This window comes from Empidonax traillii, unplaced genomic scaffold, assembly GCF_003031625.1.
Source record: "Empidonax traillii isolate 1590-97213 ecotype Southwest subspecies unplaced genomic scaffold, ASM303162v1 scaffold588:size748185, whole genome shotgun sequence".
NCBI classification, from domain to species: domain Eukaryota; kingdom Metazoa; phylum Chordata; class Aves; order Passeriformes; family Tyrannidae; genus Empidonax; species Empidonax traillii.
This window is the reverse complement of record NW_020955781.1, coordinates 232,121-258,985: the sequence shown is the minus strand read 5'-3', so window position 1 is coordinate 258,985 and position 26,865 is coordinate 232,121. Positions and strand designations below refer to the sequence as shown.

Below are 26,865 nucleotides of genomic sequence, written 5' to 3'. Positions count from 1 at the left end.
ATCTAATAATAAACATTTTGTTGCTGAAGACAGAATTCAATTTCTGCCATCCTCATAATGCTACCAAAACTGTGTGTAAAAGCTGTAGTAAACTGGGTAACTTACATTACACTAGAATTTACAGACTAATACAACCAAGATTTAAAATGCACTAGTCCTGCTCTGTGGACCTTTTCCCTCATGAAAATATCCTCTGAGATCAATGACCCCCCAGTGCAGGAACACTGCTCTGTGCAAACAGCAGCAGAAAATCTCTGTTTCATTACAATCCACCTTATGCTCTTCCAGGACATAAACAACAGTTCCATTCCACAGTCCTTTCATCACTCCCAAACAAAGATTTTTATATGAATTTTTATTTAGCCTCCTAGCAGATCTCTGACTTCAGTGCAACAAGAAACTCTTGAGTAATTCAGTTAGGTTTGAAAATCTCAAACAAGTCTACCAAGGAAAATGCTGAGGAACTCACAAACAAAGCATACAGTGCTCAGTCATCCCCAGCATTAGCTTTTGGAAAGACCTTCCCACGCTAGAATCAGGGCAAAAGATTCTGCTTTCATGGTATTAGTCATTGCACAAGCGTTTGGAAGATACATAAACTGAGCAGTGTATAACAGCCTAATCTTTGCAAGGCCAAATTGTTCCCAAGGGTGGAAAAACAAGGACAGGAGTTGGAGTCCCCTCCATGTGGACAGAACAGGCAGTAGTAATTCCCAGTCTACACGGTACAAAGGTTGCTCAGTGTAAAACACGCTGCTCCCAGCTTATCAAAGCACTCTAAAGACACATGTAGCATTAGGTCACACATGCACCCAATGACTTCAGCAAATGACCAACCCCATTCTCAGAAACATAAGTGATCCCCTAAAGACTCTTCTGGTTTGGGACCCCATCACCTGTCCCTTGCAGGATCAAAACCACAAAGTGGTAACCCCACGATTTCTTTCTCACAGCTCCCCCTTTTCAATGGCTAAGAGAGCAGGGATAGTCTGTGGAGGCACCGAGGGCTGCACACTCATCCTCTGTAAATATGAAGCCCAACTGTGTGGTGGCAGAGACACAGCACATACCTGGTCCTTTGCTGGTACCAGCAGCTCTTCTATCATCATGCTGTCCCGGGCATAAGAACTCCTGTTCAGCGTGTAGGACCTATCCGAACTGAAGGAGCGGAGGCTGTTGTATTTACCATTTATCATAGAAAGTGCGGGTGACAATGAGATGAACAGAAAATAAAAATAAAAAAATTAATACATGCAACTTCCAGGGATAGCACAAGATGGCAAAATATACATAATCTCTGAAATAAATACAAGGGGGAGAATGGAATAAAAAGTATTTGACTATAGTTAAATATCCCCTTCCCTACGATATACATAAGCAAAATCTTAACAGGTGTTTACTGCTTTGGCAGTAATGCTGCGGCTTTAGAACAGATCTAGAAAAGTGTATTTAAGTATTTAGATGAACTTTGATAAATATCTTCATGCCCTAATCCTGTATGGAGACCCATGAGGGCTGGTCCCAGGGGAGCTGTGGGTAGGTTACAGAACCTGCCCATAAAACTCAGGTTGCTGAAGCAGGTTTAACTAAGAGCAAGTTTTATGTGTTGTCATCCTCTTTGTGGTTGAACCACTTTTGACATTGTTATTAACACCCTAGTTATTCCTTTAGTTACAAAGCAAGGGTAATAATTTTGAAATGAAAGAAAAAAGAAATTAGCTTATTGATGATTAAATACAGATTCTGGTGTTTTGGGCATTATTTTGTTCGTGGTGAACTATTTAGAAATAACTAAGATCACTCTGAATGTGTTGCAATTAAATCAACGTAGGAGTGTGTTATATTTAACCCTGGAAGGTACATTATGGTATGTGCTAAAAACATGCTGCAGGCCTAGACATGCTTGCTACGTGACAAAAAATAAAGTAGTAAAAAAGGTGAATTAATACAAAGCAACATCCAACAACATATTACACTTTTGAACTAGCAACACTTTTCAGACTCAAAACTCTACAACGTGTTTCATGCATTTAGTAGTTGCTAATTGAATTTTTCTAGTCCCTTAGCACACGTTCCTCCTTGTGCTGGAAGCAGAACTGGGATCTTAATTATACACTGTAGGCATATGTTAAGCAGACTTTTACATGATAAAGGGCACAAAGAAATTAAGTTATATTTGTTATAACAGAGGGATATTCTCTAAGGCTGAACCCACCCCCCACTCCCAAAAACAAAAGCATGTCACTTTCCAATGCTGAATAAAACGAAAATAAGCAATGGCAGCAGCAGAAAGATGAGGAAGATGTAACACGATGCCATGCCTTCTTACCTGACTTTTGGACTAAAGCAATTTACAGTGGAAAAGAAACAGGAGAAATAGAAAGCAAAGAATCAGACAGGAAAAGCAAGATGTTATGGCTGGATGGCTAATATATTTAATGTGTTCATTTCTTAATGTTACACTCAGAATCAGCAGTAAGATACATCCACAGAATACTTTTTTTTTTTTCTAAATAAAATACTTCACAGGAAAACCACTGTATTTGTCTCCTCTGAGCATAACATGTGCAATGCAAAAAAATGAGCTACGCAGCAACAGATAGTAATGGCACTGCTAAAATCAGAAGCATGGGAATACTGCATTTCTCCCAAAGGAAAGATAATGTGGGGTTGAACCCTCAGATCTACCTAACAGATCCTGACTGTGAAACTCTGCTCTGCCACCTGCACAGGGAGCACTCAGGTCTGTGCAGGAGGAGAGTTGTAATGAGTCACAGGTGTCAGGTAAATCAGTGCCCAGCTCTGCACACAGAGCAGGCTCCCTCTCCACCATCAGGGCCATGCTTCAGCACTGACCACAGCTCAGAGTGCTGTGGGATGACCTTGCTCCAGCCAGCTCCTCTTTAAAAGCAGCACGTCAGCTTCGCTGATTCAATTTACAATGACACAAGGTTCTTCCCTCAGATTTGTTTTGCTGATTTTCTACCTAATGGACTATTTAAATGCATTTTGGCATTTCTCATGAATGTATGTATCACATAAATACTTATGAACTTCCCTAAAAATTGTGAGCCAAGCAAAACATGGCTGGGGACTACTAAAGAGCAAATCTGCACTGCATGCTTGCATTTCTAATGCGACCATAGCAAACAAGACTGAAGGGTAGACATCTAAGCTTTACTTTATGGGAGTTGCCATTTGCTGTTAGACAATGAACTCACTTTTTAAAACAGATCTTTAAACTACAGCATAGGAAAAAGTCCTCAGGGCTCCAGCTTATGAGGTTTAATTATTAGCTTCAGTACAATTCAACTGTCAGTAACTACACTGCAAATCCACAACTGTGGAAGTAATCCCTGCTCATACAGCTTTAATTGTTTTGAGCAACACATACTGCAGGTTTTAGCAACATTCAAAAATGAAATCTAAAACGTTGATCTAGAAACACCTGGATTGGAATTAACATTAGTCAGACATCATATCAGGTTTACAATGTTTTATCAGGTTCACAGAAACTTTGACCGGTTTTTTGTAACACGTAATCCATTCCCTGTCAAATTAAACCCTGCAACAAATTTAGGGTAAACCTGCTTTTTTCTTTTCCTTCTATTTTTTTTTTTTTTTGGGGGGGGTGGTGGGGAGCATTTTTCTTAGTATTTTAATTTTAATATTGTCTCTCTTGGTTGAATTACTTATTAGCACCTTTAAAGAAATAAAAGCACCAAAACAGCAAAATGATTGTCATTCAGTTTTTCTGGCATTAACATTATTCAGCAAAATTAGCCCATTAAGGAAGCCTCTACTGTGAGTACCAGTCTGACCCAGCAGTACTTAAAAGAAACCTGGTTTTGCTGGCTGCTCTAGATCAGTTTCTAGACCAGCTGCAGACCGCTAGCAAAGAGGTAACTGGGAGATATTCAGGGCAAGAACAGAGACCAGAAAAAGTGAATAGTTAAGTTTTCCGTATCACTGCCATAAGAAGCCAACATGAATAAAGGATATGAAATAAAACTGCAATGAGCATACGCTTCAAAGGAAGTACACCCCCTCTACTTCGCTTCAAAAGAGGCTCCACTGCTGTGTGAAAGAGCGCGCTTGGTTTGTAGAAACTTGTAGCTGTGGTGACGCGCGGACACGAGAAACAGCAAATACAATACCTGGCAGAGCGGGCACCCAGGCTGAAGCCCATGTATCCTTCAGCAGGCAAGGAATCATCTCCCAGCTCTTTCAGATCCTGGGGTCCCAGGTATTTGTCCGTATCGCCTGTCATTGCATCCTCACCTGCCAGTACAGAAGCCAGGCTGAAATCAGGAGCTACTCGTATTGTAAATGTTTGTGCGCTTAGCAAGTCATAACGCCCTTCCCTGCGCGCCAATAAGGAATCAATCCAGTCACCCCCACTTTCCCTAGGGCTCTTTTCACGTAGTATGTTAATTATCCACCCTCTGAACGGGCCTGGGAAAATAGTTTTATTGGGGGGCAAATGAAAGAAGCAAAACTCCACCTTGACGTAAATCCAATAAAGTTATACAAGGGATGACTTTTGCCCAATCGTTTCAGCACGCTAAAGGCTTCTTCTGTACTTTGCATCATTACACGTGGTTTTGCTTTCCTTATCAAAAAGAGCCCGAGCTAACAAAATAAAACCCAAAGCCATCAACAAACACAACCAAACAAACGGCTGCCTGTTAGCCCACCAGTACGGAAAAGTGTAGCAAGCTTGAATGGAGGCTGAGAGAAAGAAGAGGCCCGCCTTCCACCTTGGGTATTTCTCAATAACTTTAGGAAATTTAAATGGAAGAAAGAGATTTTTTTTTCAACTGACATTTTTGCTTTCTTTTCTTTTTTGGGGTGATGTGTGGTTTGTTTGTTTTTGTTTTTTTTTTTTTAAGAACCGCTTCCCGCTCCCAGGTTGATTTTCTGAAGCTCCGTGGCTTCCTGCAGCCCGTTCTCCGGCCCGGCATCAGCCGTGGGGCGAGGGCGATGCGGCCCATCCCCATCCCCATCCCCGCGGCGCAGAACAAAGCCGGGCCCGCGGAGCCCCGGCCGAGACCCCCGGGCGGGCGCGACCCCGTCGGGAACCGCCGGGAACATGTGGGACCCGGCCATCCATCCACAGGGAAACAGATCGTTAGTCGGTTTAGATAAAAAAACAAGAGGAAGGGAAGTTAAACGTTGGCAGAGGCGGGCAGGCGCCACAAAGGGTTAACGGAGCAGCTGCCCGGCGGGGAGCATTTGCATGCCATTACATCATGCAAACCTACATTCCTGCGTTGACAGAGCAAGTCCAAAATATGCCTTTTGCGGTTGTTAGATTTTTTTTTTTCTTTTTTACCCCCCTGTTCCCTCAACAGCACAGCTCAGACAACGCTCCCTGTAAACTCACTGCTTGCCGACATTCACTCTCCTCCTTTGTTGTGAGCGCGTTTTAGGTGTGTAAAAGTTGCACAACAGAGAAGTTTAACAGCGCATTCCCGAAGGTAAGTGACTCCCAACCCCAGACTCCCGTTTCCCGCTTCCATTCAAGGAGTTTAGACTAGTTTCCATTCACTAAACTCAGGAAACCACAGGCGAGCTCTGGTTTTAAACTAACAATCAAGTCTAAAAATACCCCTTCAGCTACTGCTTTGCAAACGGCAAACAAACAGACCAACTTTCTCCTCCAGCCCAGCAACAACCCGTATTTTAAGTAACAATTTAAAAGCTAAAATGTTCATAATACCCAGAAAGCATTCAAAAACCCGAAACAGAAACATCATACATCAAGTGAAACTTATAAAAAAGTCTTACTGTTTTGGAAAGCCATTTTCACCAGTCTGGTCTACAAGATTTTTTTTTTCCCCTGGTGTTTCCAAGAATTCCTATTAGTCCTATTAGTCCTTAAGCAGTGATTTAGACTTAATCTCCAAACCAGCACAAGCAAACTAATCCCTGTGGGTCATATTCGCTTTCCACACAACAACTGAGATCTTCTTAACATCTTGATCTCTTCGCATGTATTTTAGGACATGTGCATCTTTGTCCTCTGAACTCAGGTTAAAAGTTCTTTGCAAATATGAAACAAAATGAAAAATAATGACTACGGTTAGAAAAAAAAATAAAAATCCCCTTTTAATCACTCTGCAGACATCCCTTTAAAGCTTCTGCTGATTGGATTACAGCCTCCCTTGGCAAGCCTCTTGAATGGTGACATAAATGCAGGCACTCCAGTTATTTGTATGTAAATAGGGGTGCTGCGAGGGTGTAGTTTTTCTGTAACCTGATGCCGGGGCTGAGCAAGGGAGCGCGGGGCTGCGGGAAGGGCGCTGCCTCCGCCCGCCCCCCCGGCCCGGGGCCGGCGCCTCCCCCGCGCACACCCCCGGCCCCTCCGGAGCCTCGGGGGTGCCACCGGCGGGGGCTGCGTGGGACCATCTCTCCCTGCTCGCCATCCTGTGCGGGGTGCTTGTATCCAGCGGGAGAACTCAGGAGCTTGAGGAAAACGGACTGAAAAAAACGCAGAGGGAGACCTGGGCAACTTTAAGCAGCTACGAGCTGCTGCGGTAAATTTGGAAACTTCTGCCCTGACAACACCTGGGGACGAGCGCTGCGCCGCTGTGAGGAAGAGAGGTGGCATTTTCTTTAGGAACGTCGTTTGTCGAAGGCAAGGTTGAGAATTACAAAGAAGAAATATTGCAGTTGAGCTGCAAAATACATTAGATGTTATCCTGCTCTGCAGCTAATCCAGCCAGAGCAGGATTACTCTGATGAAATGCTCTCATCAAAGGAAAAACTGCATCTAAGGAGTGGTAATTTCAAAGAATTCCAGACATTGTTTTGTGATCGTGGGAGGCTGGAGCAAAGTGGGTGGTGCACGTTTCAGCAATCCCACTCTGTTTAATTAGGTGTCATAGCCTAATCCTCTGTGCTTCAGGTAACAGGGAGCACAGTGTTTGCTCACAGCACACCGGATTGCTGCAGAGAGAGGTTCCACAGAAAAGTGAAGACAAAACTCGTGTCTGAACACAAACGATAGAGAAATGCCGAAAAGCGAGGCACTGATGAAAAGCCACCAAAGAATACCGCACTGCTTTGCTCCAATTGCCATCCTTCCCCTTAATAATATGTTACATGTTGTAGGAGGATCATGTTCCTGCTAACAGTGGGCAAACACACCTATCACAAGTATAGGAAACAGCTCAAAATCCAGGTAAGAATAGTGGCAGTAGGTCAAAGCAAGGGCCCATCAGTTCTAATGTACCCTGTCTCTGACAGCAGACACACTTCACAGAAGAATATAGGAATATAAACCAGTGGAAGTCCTTTGGGACATTTTTTTTTTTTTCTAGCTGGCACTGATTTGAGCATACATTTTCTAAACCTGAAAGAGGTTTGTACAGTCATGAACAGCTTTTTTTCTTTCTTCCCCTTTTTAAATTCTTCCAGTTACACTTTGAACCTGTGTAAACCTTTTGCACTCCCTGCACCACAGACCTGTGCAAGGAGTCATAAAAGGCTGTCTACTTGTTGCAGGAGGAGCAGCCCTTTTAAGCTTGACCTGCCTCTTGCTGGATTCACTGATGCCCCCTTTTCTTAGACTTCTGGAGGGTTAGCAAGGATTACTGCTCACTATGCCACCCATTGCTTTATATATTCTGGCCTATCCCTCATGCAGTGTGTTTTTATTTTTCTGGGATAGAGAGTTCCATTCTCTTTACTCTTTTCTCTCCAAGAACTTCTCATCACCTTTCTCATCCCAAGTTTTCCCTATTTTTCTGGTCTGTCAGCATGTCTCCTACAGCTGGGAGTAGCAGGAGTTCTTTTTAGAGGCAGGAGTTCTTTTTAGAGGCCAGTGAGAAATACAGGTTCTCTGGCAAGAGAGAGAAGGTATCATGTGGCTTGGGAAAAGTACCAAACAAAATTTAATCATGGCCTGGGATCGAAATGGACTTTTGTCATTGGCTCTGCTAAAGGTACCTGAAGCTTTTGCCACTCCCTCATCACAGTCTGTACAGAGCTGTCTGATGGCAAAAGAGGTACAGCCACAGGGAAGAGGAGGACGCTTCAAGTTGTAGCCAAGGTTTTGGTTTCACAAAAGGGTGGAGAAAAGCCAATACCAAACCACTGAAACGTTTATGAACTTGCAAAATTTTATGGAGCCAAGGAAACTCTGAACACTCTGAGCTTAAAGACAGAATAAACCAACCCCTCCTAACACGACCAATAACAGATTTTCATACGTGGGAATGTCCTGACCTGTCTTAAAAGCATTTAAACTGCTGTATCTTAGCACCTACTCAGGGATCAGGCAGTGTGCATTCATGTTCTTCTGTTAGGACATCTGTCTAATCTTCTAGGGACTGATTAGCATGATACTTATTCCTACTGAGAGAAGAATCTCTATTAAATGAGTTTAAAACAGTGTCCTGACTTACACCGAGAAGTTTGTTATCTACTGAAGACCAAATCATAAAAATTAAAAGCTCAACAATAACTGTTTCTTGACATTGACTGTCTAAATTATCAACACCTAATTCGGTTTTTTGGATTGGATTCTTTTTGCCCTTCACTGCTCACACTGCTCACTTCTCTATGCATCAGCTTGCATTGCTTGCTGTCCCTTTGCCTCTGAGACAGCAGCGGCAGCTTTAGGGAGGGCTGTTGTGACAGAGCTCATCTCTGGGTTGTGGCAGTCACAGCAGGGCTCCAGCTTCCTCCAGGAGATAAAAGCTCTTGCAGTCGCCCAGAGAGACGCTAAGAGGCTGAGCAAGCAGTGCAGAGGAGGGGATTCCTTCCAGGCCTCCCGCAGACAACTGGAGTTGTGCTTTAGCATGGCTGATCCCTGGCTCCCCGCCAGCCCCGTGGCCACAGGCACACCGCTGGGGCTCCCAGCTGCACGGGGTGTGAGCTCACATCTGGAGATGGTAAGAGTTCTTCCAGTCTTGGCTTCCCCGTTTTCAAGATTTGCAATCTCTTTAACAATAAAAGCATAGCACATGTTTGGTGTGCATCAGAATTGCTCTAATATTCTTCTACAAAACCTTCTGCTATATAAGAAGATAAGCCTTAATTATTTTTTTTCCTCCCCACAAAATCATGTCCACATATTTAAAAAAAACCCCACCATTTTTTTTTTTTTGTGGTGTAGCAGTTTCCCAGCACTTAACCTCATTTGGGCAGATTTGCCAGAGTCGTCTAGGAAAAAGAATGAAAAATCTCTCCTCTCAACCAGTTTGACTGCAAACCAAACTGTCCTCAGCAGGGAGGATAAATTATACAATTCCCATGTAAATACTTATTTAGCGGGCACAGCAAGACATAAAATACAAGGAAACAGCTTCCTGACATTTGTCTCTGAGCCTCTACTTTCCAATTCTCCAGTTTCTCTTAGGACAGAAACCTTGAGGGTTGTGGCACATTGAGAAGTCATTCAACAAGTTTCTCTCACTGAAGCATTTCGGCTGATGACATGAACGCTGGCCAAGTGAGGGAGAGCTTAGATTGTTTGCTAAATTCGTCCCTTTCTCTCACTTGGGAATCAGCTCCCTGGCTATGAGATTTGTCAGAGTGCCTTACCATCTTGAACATATTTATTCTGACTGGTGTAAGTGGATGCACTGTGTATAAATACCCCATCAGCACTGAGGAGTTGTGGGGATGGGCGTCACTGTATTGTCTTTACAGATACTATCGCAAGTCAGGAAAGTGACAGGCCAGTGGTTATCACGTCAAAGCCTGTAATCCATCTCATGCCTTGCACACTGGAATGCTTCAGCATGGATTAATAAAATACCTGTTATTTGATTTGAGAGCTCCCTTTCGCTGTCAGGTTTGAAAAAGACCCTGTTATCACAAAATCATAGAATGGCCTGGATTGGAAGAGGCCTTAAAGATCATCTTGTTCCAACTCCAGTGCCATGGACACAGACACCTTCCACTAGGCCATGTTGCTCAAAGTCCCATTCAAGCCTTGAACACTTCCAGGAATGGGCCACCCACAGTTTTGCTGGGAAACCTGTTACAGTGCCTCACCACTCTCACAGTGAAAAACTTCTTCCTAATATAGAATCTAAACCCACCCTGTTCAGCTTAGAGACATTACCCCATGTCCTGTCACTACATGCCCTTGGAAAAAGTCCCTCTCCAGCTTTCTTGTATGTCCTGTTTAGGTAGTGGAAGGTGTTCTAAGGTCTACCTGGAACTTTCTCTTCTCCAGGATAAATAACCCTTACTCCCTCAGCCTGGCATCACAGGAAAGGTGATCATCTTTGTGGCCTCCACTGGACTTGCTCTGACAGCTCCATCTCCTCCTCACACTGGGAACCCAGAGCTGGACACAGAACTCCAGGTGGGGTCCACACCACACAGCTTGGTGAGGGTGCACTGATTCCACTGTCCATGTCACCAACAGAGATGTTAAAAGGCATCAGGCCCAATATTGACCCCTGAGGAACCGCAGTTGTCATTGGTCTCTACTCAGACACTGAGCCTTCAGCCTCAACTCTGAGGGCCACCACCCAGTGAATTCCTTATCCACAGAGCTGTCAATCCATCTAATCCGTGTCTCTCCAGTTTAGACACAAGGATGCATTGCAGGACTGTTTTACTTACATACCAGTCTTGTAGCTCCCCTAACAACAACATGGGTGCGGAATACAGTCTCTAGCATGGAATTGATTATATTACCTCCATTTTTAATTGTTGGTTTGCATTGGTTTTTGTTAAATAAAGAGCTAGTCACTAGAAAAACTTTCCACAGATTTGGCCTTAAAAATGATCCTGTACATTAAAAGACACAATTGCTTCTTTGGTCCCAACACTCGGATTCCACATAGGGGTGTTTCTCATCTGTACTTCACTGTGTGCTGTGCAGTGGGACACAGCAATAGTTACTGCTCTGTTAGCTAACACCACTACGCATCAGTGCTCCTGTCAGTTAAAACAATACAGTATTTCGAGCAGCACAATAGCCTAAGAGAGCTATTTGGAAAACACAGGTGTCCAGTAAGAACACCACCCATTTGGAACTGCAGCAATGGGAACGCAACGACAGACGGAAAACAAACCAAAAGCCTCAGTGCATGAATTAAACAAGAGCTGCACACAAAGAACTTAGCTGAATATCTTTTACACCTAGCTGCTTCAATGCTATAAAAATTAAAAGTAACTACATCAACAGAGATGAAGAAAAGAGAGACTGACTGAAGAAACACAAGAAAACTGAACACAGTCAGTTGTTTTCCCAACAGAGAAGAAAAACCTGCAGCTCTAATGCAAGTGAATCAGAACTAACAAAAATACCTTCAGGACACTATTGTCCTCTTCAGTAACTCAAGACCTCCCTGTTTCTGACCTGTCACCTGGGAACCCCACCATGGCCTCTGGAAACCTGCAATTTCAACTGAAATTTGCACAGACTTCTGCACATCCAGCCCAGGGGAGGTCTGACCTAACAGGAGGTGTTGGTAGAAGGGAGGGAAGAAGTTGTCAAAGGAGTTTTAAATATTCGGGGACCACTGAAACCACATCAGAGCTGCCCAGCAAACAGGAGGGAGCTGGGTCAGGCAGGCTGCTGGTGCCTACAGCTCAGGAGCTTGTTTAGAGGCACTGCAAACAGAGGGGTTCATTGTCACACGCAGATTTCACGTGCAGGATGATACAGGCACCAATTTTAGCTGCAAGATACTTACTTAATACTAACAAACACCTACAGGTGAGTCCAATGCAGCACCCTCTTTATCCAGAGCAAAAGTCATCTGATGTGTTTTTACTGAATGTCGGGACCAAAAAATTATTTAAAAGAAAATAACCAAAATAACCAAACAATCAAAACAAAACCAAACATAAATACCCCTGAATATACTTCTTTTTGGCCAAAGCTCCCCTATCAATGTAAATCAACCATTTCAGAGCTAAATTTGCATCAGAATTTAAAAACAACAACTTAATATTTTCTGCCATTTACTTTCACTATCAGCTGTTTTCTTCTGAAGTGTTTTGATATTTGACCCTTTTGTCCAATAATTCATTTTTCAGTTAAAATGCAAATAACTTTATAGAAGCAGCAGCAAAATAATTATTCCAGGAAAGTGAAGATAATTTGATTAAAAAATGGTAAGAAATTCAGAAAAAGTTAGAGGATTATCAGTAATAGCTCAAAGACTTTTTGAAAGCGTTTTTAATTGTAAAGCAGAAATTATTGTTAGTGGGATAATAAGAAAATTATCTGAAAGGATTAATTTTCAGACAGATGAGACAGAAGGAAAAAGCTTAAGTTAAATATCAGTGCAACACAAAAATGCACAAATACCTTCTTCAACATCTGACAAATATTCAGCATCACTGAGTATTTCAGGGGCATTGGCTTTACGAACTGCATGATTTAAATAAACAAAATAATTAAATAAAAGCATAGACTATCAAAACAATCAATTTAAAACAATAAAAAATGTGCAATGATAATATTCAATACCGTGTATTGTTTGTTTTGTTTTTTTAAAAGGATATTTCTTAAAACAACAAAAGACTGAAAAAATTTTTTTAAACATTTTTAATACCTTCATCATCAGACATATCCAGAACTTCATTCATGGTTTCAGGTACATTCAATTTGTGCTTTTCTGTAACAGTCTGTCAAAGAAAAAGAAAGGCATTTCAGAGTGCAGGCATAATTTTTCTTAAATTTCTGTTATTTTAAGTTATTTTAAAAATTAAATGCCAAGTAGGACATGTTTTTAACTGCATTTAGCAAAACAAGACTTTTTAGCTTCTTATTCACTTTCCTTTTTGAAGATGCTTTTTATTGAACTATACATTAAAAAAAGACTAAAGAAATAGGCAATATTATATTTGTATTTTAAACTATGTTTGTATTTTCAATGCAGAAAAAGTATGAGCTGAAAGCCTAGAAAATTATAACAAAAGAAGAACCAAATATACTGAAAAAAGTTTCATGTTAAGGGGTTTAACCAGAACTCTTTATGTAGTCATCTAAATTTTGAACAGGAATATGTCATCTCTATTAAAACTAAACTTTCTGAGGAAGTGTTTCTCCTTTGACATTAGAAGCACTCTGCAATTTGGGAGCAGGCTGAATCTATGTGAATTCTTTTCAGAGGTGCCTCAGCACGAATTGTGTGTTTTTCCCACAAATGAGAACAATTGTAACCACATGCAGGCTAAACGATATCCCTTAAGGGATTTGTGCATGAAAGACACTCAGAAGTGGTTGGATGATTTTTCATCCCAATGTTTATATTGATTCAGATTCAAAGACCAATATAAAGGCAGAAAAAAAAAAAGTTTATGAATGCCTGAAATGTGTTCCTAGAATACCTGTATCCACGAGTGACACACACATACACATTTTACTTCTCAGCTGAGCTACAGCACAACAAGCACTGGTAAAGTTTTAGGTCACACTGTAGAGTTACCATTCAAGGAGTGCAGTGGGATTAAAAACAAAACCAACCAAACCAAAAAACCAACCTCAAACAAAACCCCACCCCTCACCAAATCCACTCCCATCTTTATAGGAGTTTTATATTTTTTTTAATCGCCTTCTCATCCTTCATAAACAAATAAGAAATCATTAACAAGTTCAGGAGGGCAAAATAGCCTTTTCATTTTCATGTATTTTTAAAGATTTCAGTTTTTCTCTGGCCTTATGAATGCTCTCTTGGCCTTTCATGTTTCTTGGGCTACTGCCATCACTTGATACAGGCAGAAGAGCTCCTGCACATTCAGATACTACAAAACTTAGAAAAAGTATCACGCAATAATTTTGTGGGAATCACTTGCAAAGCTTTTTAGCACATTGCTGTTAAACTGGCAAAATCACAGGACTTTTTTTTTACTGGTGTTTGAGTTAAAATCACAGCAAAATTACTTATGTTCATCCCTGGTTTCATTAAATTTAGCTTTGTGACTTGTTTTGGGAACCTCAAAATATAAGTCTCAGCAGTTGAAACTGAGTTTTTAAGACCTTCAGTTGTAAATCAGATTTCATGTCTAGACTTCCAAAGTCTCAAAATTACACACTGATAAGCAGCATATTCTGATTTTAATGGAAATTATTTCTGGGTTTCTCTGGACAGTAGGTATTCGGGGTTGTACAGGCCTTTCAGCATCTAACATTTCCTCTGGCACAACTCACAGCCTGACCCATCATCTCTCTACAATTCATCTACAGAACATAAATGATCATCCACTTTATGCAGAACAAACTCTTCCAGCTTCTTGGTTCTACAAGCCAAGAATAACTTTGTGATTTTGGGATTTCTTAGCATAAAGGTATGGTTTTACTTTTCCTGCAGCTACCTAACTGCGTGATAGGGAATCATTCAAGTTTTGCCATCCTGTATAATATTCTCCATCAAATTTATCAGGTTGTGGAAAACTGTTTTGGAATCTTTCCAGAGAGAAATACGTTCTTGAGAAAATGTAGAGAGAAATAAAGAAAAAAATTAATACTGTTTATTTTCTGGCATGTTCCTTTATATTTTATTGTTCTGAAATTTGTCTTCGGTGTGGTGGATTATCTGCAAACTACTTAATTATAGAGCACAACCAGAAAAGTCCTAGGAAAAAAAGGTACATGCAGTAATAGAACTAAAATCCGCCTGTCATCCCAAATGCTCATCATATTGCAACCACCTGCTTGCACAGGTAGACCACACAAATGGGCGATGACAAAACATGAAATACACATAGTAATTGTTTGCCATCTCCCATATGTCTAAAAATACATACCTGTGCATATTTATTTTTTATAAAATTAGAAAAAAAATATTTGCAGAAAGGAAAAAACAAGTTTGTAGTCAGTGTTCTGAACTTACATTCTTCAGACCCAGTTTGGGCTTTATTACGCTGGCAGTGCATGGAGGTGCCTCACCTCACAAAACTCTTCTCTTAAAAGAGCAATTTGGCAAAACAATAGCGAACAAAAGATCTTCCTGAGAAATATTTTGGAGTCTGTGAATTCTTCTGACAGCAGGTAATATTTGACCATTCCTAGTCCCTTCAGTGTGTCCTGGGTAACACTTCCTGAGAGGCACGACAGACAAGCTGGAGTTCATATCCATGTGAGGGAATGGGTATTTGGGGATGCAATGGGTGACTATGGCTGCTTGCCATAGACAGCCTTTCACCAGCTTATGGAAGGTGCCAGAAACTATGGAATGAGGTGCTTTTAAGTAAATTCCAACCACTTTTTATAGTAGAAGAGGTTCTCTTAGGCCAAACACAAGCCATCATCCCTTGGGAAATGCTCTCAAAAGGCAGCAGCAGCTTCTATTTACACATCCTGTAGGAATGTCTTTTCAACTACAAACCTGTCTCCCTAAACAACAAGATTTGTGGCGAAACATTGCAGTTACGACCGGTCCTTTACACTGTCCATTTTCTGCTCAGTTGGTACTCTTTCTGTGTTCATCCTCATAGTGTCTATTACCTTAAAAATATATGGTTCCTATTTGATTTAAAACCTACTTTATACTGCTAAAAGGAAATAAGTGACTGGAATCTCAGCAGTCATGTAACTAAACAAAGCTGAATACCCTGGCCTTGGAAAAATTCTTCCATTCACTACTGAGCTCAGTTGTACTTACAATTGTAGTCATGGTCTCTTCTGTCACCACCTTCAATGTGTCAACAACTGAAATGTAGCCAAGTCGCTTAGCAATGGCGAGGGCAGTGTTTCCATTCTAGCAATTGAAACATTTGTAACAAAAGCTGAATGTTAGCAAGGAAAAGGGTAAAACCTGCTAACTAAGAATGTAAATGAAAGAAAAATGAATGTTTGCATGTTGGTGATTGAAATAAATATATTTTTGGGTAGTAGGATATAAAACTAAGTTTTTAACTCTTTGCAGAAATGGGATGAAAATGAAGAGATTTCCAGATGTTTGCCGTTCTGGTTCTGGAAGAGATGATGGCATAGAGGATGCGGGGGCGATGGGAATAGACTTCCTCTGCTATTTTCCTCTCCCACCACACGCACTTTTTCCCCCCCCCCCCCCCCCCTTTTCCCCCCCCCCCCCCCCCACATTTCCCTTGCTCAAACACACAGGAGGAGAGTGAGGGGAGAGTGGCCCCGGTGAGCCCCCCCTGCACTTACCACAGTGAGCTCGTTGGGCGCCGCGCCGTGCTGGAGCAGGACGTTGATGATGTGGGTGTGCCCCTGCTGCGCTGCCTGGTGCAGCGGCGTGTACCCGTTCTGCAGGCACAGGGAAAAGGAAAGGCTGCAGTGGGCACAGCACACAGGCAGCCCTCACAGAGCGGGCGAGGCAGAGGCGGGACACTCACCTTCGTTTTGGCATTGACTTTTGCAGAATGTTGCAGAAGGAAGTTAACGATTTTTATGTTTCCGTAGTGGCAGCCAACGTGCAAAGGAGTGTATCCCATCTAGAATGAACATCAGCAGTTAGTAAATGTGAATATCCCACACATGACCTGACAAAAAAAAAAAAAAAAAACAAACAAACAAACAAACAAAAAAAAAAAAAACGAGCAGACATGAAATAGGAAAAATCCTGCTAAGCTTTTTTTCTTTGGCTTATGTCAAAAGTCTTCCAGCCTTGGAAAAAAAGCACATTTCTCATGAATGTCAATTCAAGTGCTCAGTGAGTGCTTCCACCGGCTCCCTCAGTACTTTTGGGTGAAGCCCATCTGGCCCCACAGACCTGTGTGTGTCTAAGTGATGTAGCAGGTTGATGACCATTTCCCCTTGGACTATGGGGGCTTCACTCTGTTCCCCATCCCTCTCTTCCAGCTCAGGAGGTTGAGTACCCAGAGAACAACTGGTCTTACTACTAAAGGCTCAGGCAAAGAAGGCAGTAAGTAACATAGCCTTCTCCTCATGCTTTGCCATTATGCCCACGTTCAATAAAGGATAGAGATTTTCCTTAGCCTTCCTTTTGTTGCTATTTATGGAGACAGTTTACTGTCTTTTACATAAGGAGTAAGATTAAGTTCTAGTTGGACTTTGGTCCTTCTCATTTTTGCCCTGCATAACCCCACAACACCCTTGTAGTCATCCTGAGTGGCCTGCCTGTTCTTCCAAAGGTCATAAACTCTCCCTCTTTTTTTTCCTTTGGTTCAGACAGGCCAGTCTTCTTCCCTGCCAGCTCATCTTTCAGCACCTTTAAGATTTCCTTCTTGAAGAACGTCCAGCCTTCCAGTATTCCTGTGCCCTTCAGGACTGACTCCCAAGGGACTCTCTCAACCAGTCTCCTAATCTGCCCTTCAGGAGGCCTCTCCTTACTTCTCCAAGAACCAAAAACTATCATTCTGTGATGGCTGTGACCAACTCAAACTGACCATCACATCACCCCCCAGTCCTTCTCTGTTCACATACACAGGTCCAGAAGGAACCTTCCCTGGTTGGCTCCCTCACCAGCTGGGTCAGGAATTCTCTTCCACACACTCCAGGAATCTTCTAAACTGTTCCCTCTCTGCTATGTTGTACTTCCAGCAGACATCTGGGGAGTTGAAGTCCCCCATGAGAACAAGGGCCAGCGATTGTGAGATTCCTCCCAGCTGCTCATAGAATGGTTTATCTGCCTCTTCACCCTGGTTGGGTGGTCCATATCAGGCTCCCACCAGGATATCTGCCTTGTTGGTCTTCCCCCTGATTCTTATCCATAAACACTCAACCCTGTCATCACCACCATTAGACTCCAGACAACCAAAACATTCCCTAACACACATTTCATTAAACAGTTACCTCTGAATGGGAACTTGCTACTTTTCTCCATGGCCACTTTTCCCCAAATCTTCCCCCCACTCACACTAGGAGCTTGATGGCTTTCCAGCACATGCTTTGCCTGGCTCACAGAGAGGGATTTATGGGCTTCTCCCTCTCTTGAGGTGAGTCATCAGGGTTCCTTTCCCCTCTAAAGGTCAGGTTTCATAGGCCCACTTGATGGGCTCTGAGATGCCAGAAGGGTCATCTTAGCCAGTGTTCCTGCAGGGCTTCCCCATTTTCCAAGCAGGCTGAAACTACACTGCCAGTGTAATATGTCCTTTTGCTATTCTGTGGGACTTCCAATGCAGTTGGTCCCGTGCTCCATTACCAGTTTCTATGGAAAAATCAATTTCTACACTGAAAAACCATATATGATACGAGAAACACTAATACCCTAAACATGTGGTAAAATGCATGGCAAATATGCACTGCTGTTGATGTAAAAGAATTCTGCTTTGGGGGAAAGAAGAAGGTCTGAGGCTGTCTGAGCTTATTAATTTCGGTGGCAGAAAGGTCAGTTATAATATATATGGGGATACATGGCCATGATGCATGTCTTGGCTGTTGGTAGAGCTCAAATTAGCCAGAAGGAAAATACACTACCTGGGACTGAACAATGCGGAATTAGATCCAAAAGCCAACCTTGTGGGTAGAAACACTGAAAAATGGGCTGGTCTTGTACTGACCAGGCTCCTACTGCTCCACAGTTTAAAGGTGAAAAAAATTCCTCTGCTTTCCTGTTCTAATAAGAAAAAGCTGGTGCCAAGAGGCAGAGGCACAGAGAGTTAAAATCTTCAGCCTGTAATCCCTCATTTTTACATCCATGTCAGTGGGGTGTGGTCAGCTTAGACAACTTGCTCAAAAGCACTGAGGAGACAAGTCCAAAGTCAGCCTGGGATTCAGGAGCCAGTGCTACACCACGTGTTCAGACCGTGAAGTCACAGCTGCTCAGAAGAAAGAAAGAAAGAGAAAACCTCAAATGTGAACTATTTCCACTGGAGGGAAGTCTCAAGTGCCCATGGATTTAAACACACCATTTTTTTCATGTCACTTTGCCTCTGATACCACTTCACACAAGGTTACCTAATTGCAGTTGCATTCACACGTGTCAGGAGATGGTAGCTGCAACAGTTACTTTAAATTAGGGTGTGTAGTTTTTTTCCAGTTCATTATATACCGTTTGCCATCTAAAGCAACACTACTAGGTTTGACAACCAGGATGAGTTAATCAGTGCCAGAAACAGCACTGAATTGAAATTCCATTGGCATCAGCAGAATGAAACTTTCTGCTGACTTACACGAACATTGGATCAGATGCCAAATGACTACAAGGAACTTTTCCTGCAGAATAGTTTCACACAATGGTAAGAGTCTGAGCACTAGTTAAAATGAAATCATCATGAACTGAACTCTGGGACCTCATCTTACAGCTACTGTTAGTTTAGGATTGGCCTAATAGCTGCCTGTTCCTACCAGTGCCTGGTGTCTGAATCTTACAGGGCTCCCTGAGCTGCCCAGAATCTTTAGTCTTCAGCAGAATGCTGAAGTCATGTCCCTCAAACACAGCTTCTCCAGCCTCTGCCTCTACATGGTCCAAAGACAGATTTGTATCAAAAGATGGCCAAGTTATCAAAACAGTTTAAAAAAAAAAAAAAAGCCATGAAACCTCCTACAAGATCTCAATTCCATTAACCCCCTTGAAAATACAGTTCTCTTAATGTGACTAGCAGGGTCAAAAAAAAAAAAAATTAAGACATCATAAAACCAACTGTGGAGATGAAATTCAAAGTCGAGGACCACCTGTTGGGAAGCTCCTGGTAATCACCCTAAAACATTAAAATCTGGAGCATATCAGAGAGCCAAGACCAGCTGATCTCCACTTCCCCTTTGAAGTGATCTGCAAAGGCTCCTCTCCAGCTTGTAACACTGAATACTCTGAATACTGAAGAAGGAGCTATCAAACCCCCAATTATTTACTGCAGTGCAACAACAGCTTCCTTCTACAAATGGTACATACACAGACTTAAAGGTGGTACCTTCATAAATGGCTGGAGGAGCAATTATTGATGCACTTTGTTGCTCCTGACCAGCCTTGCTGTTTAAATCAGAGACTAAGTGAAAACTTTTCCTCTTTCCCCTCAGATTCACGGTAGAAATCATGACATTTCCAGGGTCACTATTATTCCTGCCATCCTTCCTTGGTGTCCCAGAGCTGAAGCTGGGGGAGTCTTCCTCTGAAACTCTCAGTGCTGGTGCCTGGTCGAGTGTGGCAGCTGGAGGTGTGTGCACTGAAAGGCAGCGTCTCTGCTGCAGGCATCATCCCAAGTACCCATGTGGGCACCTGCCAGCCTCGTGGCAAAACACCAGCTTTCTGCCTGAAGCCCTTGGAGAGGCCTGGGAGCTTTCTTTCAGGTTTGCCATACCCTGTGGTTGTCTCGTGTCATATTTGCTGAGGCAGTGGCTAACACAGGCACAATGTCACTGAGTGACAGAGATCTGACATGGCAGGTCACGTCTCACTGGGCATGTTGGACCTTATCAGACACCACAGGACATCTTTCGTGTTCACAGTCAGCAGCGGATGTAGTGAAGGCATTGGTCAAAATAAAAGCAGTTAGCAAAAAACCTGGAAAGGATACCCTTTTCTTCTCAGGTACAGTACAGATTCCTGCACTCAACTCTTTCTAGCTCAGGAAGGTGTAACATTTATATCCCAACATCCCCATGGAAGCCAGGTATTCTGTTAACTTTTCTGGAATGCTCCAATTGGTAGATTCTGCAATTACACAATTAAATCAACAATAAAAGTAGCAAATCTTAGGGCTACTCGAGCTTGCTACTTTCATTCTCTACAGAAAGGTGCCCAGGAGGACAAAATATTTTGCTTCAAAAGGTATCAATAATACCAAAAACCCTATAATCAAACAAACAAACAGTAACAAAAATGCCACTAAAAAAACCCAACAACCCCCTCACCATTATACACATTCCTGCACAGCAGTTAAGGTTTAGTTCTAATCAGTGGCAAAGCACCGAGGGATTCAGCAGGCATCCTAACATTAAAAAAGTTACTTCCAAGAAAATCAGGGCTTTTGTTTAACACAGCTCTAACATGCATCACCTTCTGGCACTCAGCTGCTGTGCTGCTCGTAGCTGTTCTGAAGAAGGAGCAGCAACATGGGAGTCAGCAGCTGGGAAGGGTTATCAAAAGCCACCAGAGTAAGTGCCAAGAAAACATAAAATCAGAAATACTGAGCTTTTCATTTCCAATGGAATACACAAACTCAAAGCAACCCTTATTCTCTTGCCCTTCAGTTTTTTTATTTTTGAGGGGAAATTATCGCAAGTCTTGTATATCATGTCAGTGAATTACTTCAATATCCTCCACTGGCAATAACCATAAATCTTAACAGCTTGAATTACTGCATCTTTCTAGTCATGCTGACTCTCAAGCTGCTGTGTTTTTGTTTTTCTGCTGTAAATGGCAGACAATGAAGCTACAATATTATTGTTTATAGGGCTAGAAATTGCTTTAGATCCAAAGATCACAAAGCCTCGATTGAATGAAACGGGCAAACCTATGTGCACATACACACTTCCCTGCTTTGCTGAATCAGGGCCTACCACGCTGTAGTACCTTGCAAAGGTTCATTATTGCACATTATTAGGCTGGAAATTTCCACAGAAATGTCTTGATAACAACTGAGCATGTACAAAGAGACAAGGAGAGAGAGATAATGCACCATGAAGATATTACTGAAGATATCTGTATCTGTGTTCATTCTGTATGAAAAAGATTTTTCTCGATAGCACTTCCCTTCCTCCCTGCCTCCTTCTTATCTCTTCCTGCATCTGAAAATTAGATATTCCAATGGAAAAACTGAATTGCTGTTATGAACCACTGTAGCACTCAGGCTGGTATGGGGCTCCTGTCAGAACAAAGCAGGCAGACCTGAATAAATCTGAAATAAAAAGCCCAGCTCAACCTGCAAAAGAACATCATGACCTCTCAGCCATCATTATCTCCTACCAAAACCAGAGTTTTAGGAACAAAAGACAGTTTAATACCGGATTTGTTTTCCAGACAGTCATCAACCAGGGACTGAGACCATCACTTCCCTCGGGCAGGCCCAATAACCAAGTGCAGCAACTGTTTCACTAAAATGACCTGCACTGAAGTCAAAGCTCCAGATCCTGCTCTTCATCCTTGACTAAACCAACACCTTTCTCTCATCAGTCTTCCTTTGCCAGTCCATGATGGTAATGCTGTATCCTACAATTATACCATCCAGTGGGATAAACAGCTGAAAAATGACATGTGGAGACCTGCTGAGCCATGAAATAATATTTACTCGTGCCAACTGCCAGCACAAAAGCCCTGAAACAAAAGCAACATCACATGTACCAGTGCAGCTTTTACACTCAATATGATGACCAGAGAAGGAATATCTGCTTGCAGCCCTGGCTTCTGATTGATTTTTAACTCCCAATATTATTGTGTAGGGACGATGTTGCATAACACGTTTTCAGCACCAAAAACTCTTTAACGTACTTAAATTCAGACACACAAATGTAATGTCATAAAAGATAAAAGCTGCTGCCTTTGCTGCAGGACACTAACATTTTAAGCCTTCTGTGAACACTAAATTCAATTTTTAAAGATTTCTAAATGGGAAGGGCTTTGAAGCAGCTCTAGAAGTTCACCACCTGAAGTGTATTTTAATGTTGCTACATTTCCACCATTCTATTATTTGCCTCTTGCATGTTAAGATAAGGTATTTTCTATGTGTTATCAACTGGAGCTCAGTCTAACTTGGCTTAGCTTAAAACTGCATAACAAAATCTCATTTTCAAGCAGTAGGAGCAGCCTTATGGCCTCCCAAAGCACTAGTTCTGGCCTGCTAAAGCAGTGTTGTTTACTTTTCAGCATTGACTTAGACTCCTGCAGCTCTGGGATTTGAGGCTATTTAGTTAATTGATGCAGCAGAACCAGAAGGATCCCATAACACCATTAATAAATGGACTTCAAAACCAGCAGCTATTCTTCCTTTCATGACCTTTTCTACAACAAAGCTCAGGAAAAAAATTTCTTGGGAGGGAAAACCAGCCCAAGAGAGAACCACAGTTGCAATTGTTCAAGTGTAAGGGCAATTTTGAAAATGCTCATAAGTTTTACAGCCAGAACTGATCTTAATCACACAGACTAATCCCCTGTACAAGTAATTTTCTGTAATACTGGAGTTTTTTTCTTCCCTGCTACTACTTCAAGGTACAAAACGTGTTTCTGACCCATCTTCTCCTTTAACCACCTGAAAAACTCCAACAGTGTGTGCAGCCCTCAGAAGCCAAGCGGGGGTAAGAACTCCCATGTGCCAGAACTGCAAACTCGAGATGTTTTCATGGGGAGTGTAAGTTATATATAAATGATGACTAAAGAACATGTACCAGATGAGGAAGATGATAGCTCATTGGTCCCTACTCAGGAGTTCAATGACCTGCTGATATTAAGTTGAATGATATGAGGTGTTCTCCCCCTACTGACAGATACTGTGCTGGAGTGACATTAAACCTATGCCTACTTATCCTGGGGAAAGGAGAAATATGATAAGGAGAGAAACTAAACAAAGAAAAATAACAACAATAACAACAACAACAAAGACCACTGAATAGTCATCTAGATCAAAATAACTGAGGTAAGAAAACCACATGGATGTGAAATGGAGGGAAGAAAACAGGTTAGTGGTGACACTGCTGGTAGCAGAGATCCCCAATATAATGTCACTCTGAGCTGTGCAGCTTCACTGACTTTTAAGGCACAGATGACACATCTCTGCTGCTGTATGTCCAAAGTAATGAATCTGAACTGGACATGCTGGACAGTATCGTGCAAACATGCAAGCATAGCAACAGTGCTTCTGGAGCCAACTCAGCTGTTGCTTATCTTGTCCCCCAGTGCCTCTGGTTTTAGAGGCAGCATGCACAGACCTTTTATTCCCATGGAACAGTTAATCCATCTAAACAAGAGAGCTTGTAACTACAGAGCTGCTATTGTACAAGCCAATCATCTGAACTTCACCTGCATGGAGCATGAGGTCAAGGTATGCTAGTTCTTACAACATAACATTTTTCTTTTATTGTAGAAGTTCAGAGCTTGCCAGTTCTTTCCTAAGGAACTCCAGATGATCATCAGTTTATCCAGAAGCTATTCCATGCTAGAATACACTGTATTGCACTGGCATTTTTCCTATATCAGAGACGGCAGTGAGTGGATATCTGGCAGACAACCTCCATGTGGCTGACTTTGTGGACCCTTGAGGGCTCACTGCTGCACAAACCCAGCAGATGGGACTCTGCAGAAACCAGTGGAAAAGCATCGAGTTCATGCCAGTGCATGAGCATTGGGCTCATTCCACTCTAGTAGAATCCTGAAAGGCCTGTGGGCACTTTCTTCCTAAGAGCAGACAGTCCCCTAAGCAGAGGGCTAACTAGTATGGTAAGCAGGAGGACAAGCTGCTCTGGGTGTTCTTCAGCACAGAAGCCTACAGGATTAAAAATGCATGCTTTCCCAGACAGATCATTTCTTACATGCTAAAGGAATCCTGCTTAAATACAACTTGACTTTGCCTGGCTTATGAGTCCCTGCCCCACTTCCTGACAACTACAGAGCAGTCCCACAGAAGCAAATGTGTACTGGGAAATGTTTCTTAACTCACACCAGTTACATATATAACTGTGGAATGAGGGTGAACAACAAGGGAGTTACTGTTGACCTCTTTAAAATTATATGACTGTTACTGATGGACAGGATTCATGCTGCACGTGGTCAAATATGACTGCATTTTTCCCCCTGCTATGCCTAGCGACTAGTTCAATTTTCAAGATGCAATGAAGAAAATCAGCTCCAAACAGAGAAGATCTCTGAATGATAAACTGAAGCCCCTTTCCTATGTCTTTACTGCATGCCTGCTTCATCCCATCCCACCCTGCCTGGCTTTAAGTTCAGTACAGAGCTTCTGCAACTGCGCCAGGCCAGACCTGAGACTCACAAAACATGCCCTGCCTCTCAGCTGTGACAGTATCTCAGAGCTTTCCACTATGCTGAAGTGACTAAAAGGCCACTGCAGTCCAGAATGGGATCCTGTTTGGACACCGGAGAGCAGGCAAAGGGAACACATGACTGCCTGCACCTGTCAAATGTAAATGCCTCCCTAGACTGCTTACTATTTGTAAGAGATATAATGCAGAGAATAGTGCTGCAGACAGGGAGAAAGGCAGACACATTGTATGGTTCAGCTTTGACCAGTTAAAAGAACAGGTTCTGCAATGTCTTGCTACAGAAACCAAAACCAGGTAGAAACTATCTCTAGGAAGGCAACCACATGCATCTGAGGAAACTGCACACAGAATGAACCAGGGCAGACCTCATGTGCTGCTGGCTGATCTGGCAGATAAGAACCCCGACTGATTCATCTCTAAAATACAGGCTGAGGATATGTTACAAAAGTATAAAGCTGGAGAAGCTCCTGGGATTTCAGCAGAACCATTTCAGTTTTATGTCAGGATAATGGTATTGAAATCAGTAGCTGGTACAGCTGGAATTACACAGTAGAAAAATCACACGATGACTTTTTCCTCTGCCACAGATTATAATCATCTGAGCTGCAGTCAATATGATGATGGACTCAGCCCTTTCTGAGCTGTCAGTGTGATGACAGAATGGTAATGCTGCTGGACAGTCTGACACATCTGGACATTTCTGGGATGCAAGCACAGCCCCCAACTTGTGGCATACACCTACCAGAGAGCTGTGACACTACTCTGCACTAAGGGTGCAGGTCAGCTTGTGGGACTTGGCTCATGTAGCTGATTTGATCAGCTATGGTTGAAGCATTTGATCTCAACTGATTTCTTGCCCAGATAAAGGAATGACTTCAAGATCTAGACAGTGAATGAGGAATGTAAGTATAATCAACACTGAGATCATTATCGTTTAATTCTGAGCACTGTACACCATTAGTGAGCATAAAGCCATTTCTCACAGGCTCTTGAATTTACTCCAGGCCATTGATCTTAAAAAGCAATACAGTGAAGTGGCAGGTGTCATCCCTGGGGGTCTTAAAAGCCATCCCCAAGCACCATGGAAATCCAGGTATCCTATTTAGGAGTTTAAATATTAACTCTAGGCAAAACTAATTTTAGGCAACTAAATTTGAAACAGCAACCATTTCATATATGTATTTCATATTAGATAAGAGTGATAAAGAATTTCAGATTTGCCCTCTAACATTGCTTTTGAAGGTAGAGTAGAGCAAAATTTACTGAAAACCTAACAGGTCCCTGTTTACCAACAGGAGAACAATGGCCTGGTCTGAACTTGGGACAACAGAAAAAGCCAGTTCCCTAGAATGTACCAGTATGATGAAATAGTTCTCTCACTGCTGTGCTTTGCAAAACAAAGCAGCTTAGAAATTCAGAGGTACCCAGTCATGGAGGCTGATCCAAGCTGTAGGAAAAGGGGGTGATCTCTAAAAATGAACAATGGCTTTACTTGCAGAATCATGTCTGTGGATGGCTGTTTAGCATTAGCTCAGGGGAAGCTACTTCCATAAAGTTTCATAAAGTTTCTTGAAGTTTCTTGAAGTCTCTTAAGTCATGGGGAAAAGTATTTAAGACTTAATAGCCTGGAATAGTCTACACTGCATTGACATAGTTTCTCTTGCTGTAAATAGATGTTTTAAGTAAGAGTGTTTTGTTTTACTGTCAGCTGGATGGAAGGCAATGTGAAACATGTAAAAAATACCAAAAGCAGATGAGATTATGCCTACGGTAAAAGATTATATGACTCTATAGAGAGAGCTCAAGATTTTGTAAAAGTCTCCTTAAACAAAAAAAACAGAGCAATCCCACTTACCTTCAGTGAAGCACAACAGTAGGACACAATCTAAATGTATATTGATCTAAACATTTGGCAAGAAATAAGCTTACTACTCGAAGACTGAACTAAACATTAAACATTCAGGTTTACATATCTTCAGTTTTCAGAATGTATTCTACAATCATTTATTACAAGGAATGTTTCTCTGCTGTGATTTCAGTTTCACCCTGCAATCAATATCTACTCCAGTCTCCAGGCTCATGCTTCC

General features: G+C 42.1%; 1 protein-coding gene across 9 annotated transcripts in view; it reads right to left on the bottom strand.

Moving 5' to 3' along the window:
* The window catches only part of ANK3 (ankyrin 3), a 207,839-nt gene that overhangs the window by 70,116 nt on the left and 110,858 nt on the right, over positions 1-26,865 (bottom strand). For 5 of the 9 annotated variants that reach the window (XM_027898271.1, XM_027898272.1, XM_027898270.1 and 2 more), the window contains exons 20-27: positions 16,282-16,380; positions 16,094-16,192; positions 15,585-15,680; positions 12,534-12,606; positions 12,287-12,349; positions 4,158-4,281; positions 2,330-2,341; positions 1,071-1,173 (exon numbers count right to left, since the gene is read on the bottom strand). In XM_027898271.1, coding sequence (XP_027754072.1) covers positions 1,071-1,173; positions 2,330-2,341; positions 4,158-4,281; positions 12,287-12,349; positions 12,534-12,606; positions 15,585-15,680; positions 16,094-16,192; positions 16,282-16,380 — 669 coding nt within the window. The remainder of the gene's footprint in view (positions 1-1,070; positions 1,174-2,329; positions 2,342-4,157; positions 4,282-12,286; positions 12,350-12,533; positions 12,607-15,584; positions 15,681-16,093; positions 16,193-16,281; positions 16,381-26,865) is intronic. The other 4 variants (XM_027898274.1, XM_027898276.1, XM_027898273.1 and 1 more) reach the window with 2 other exon arrangements.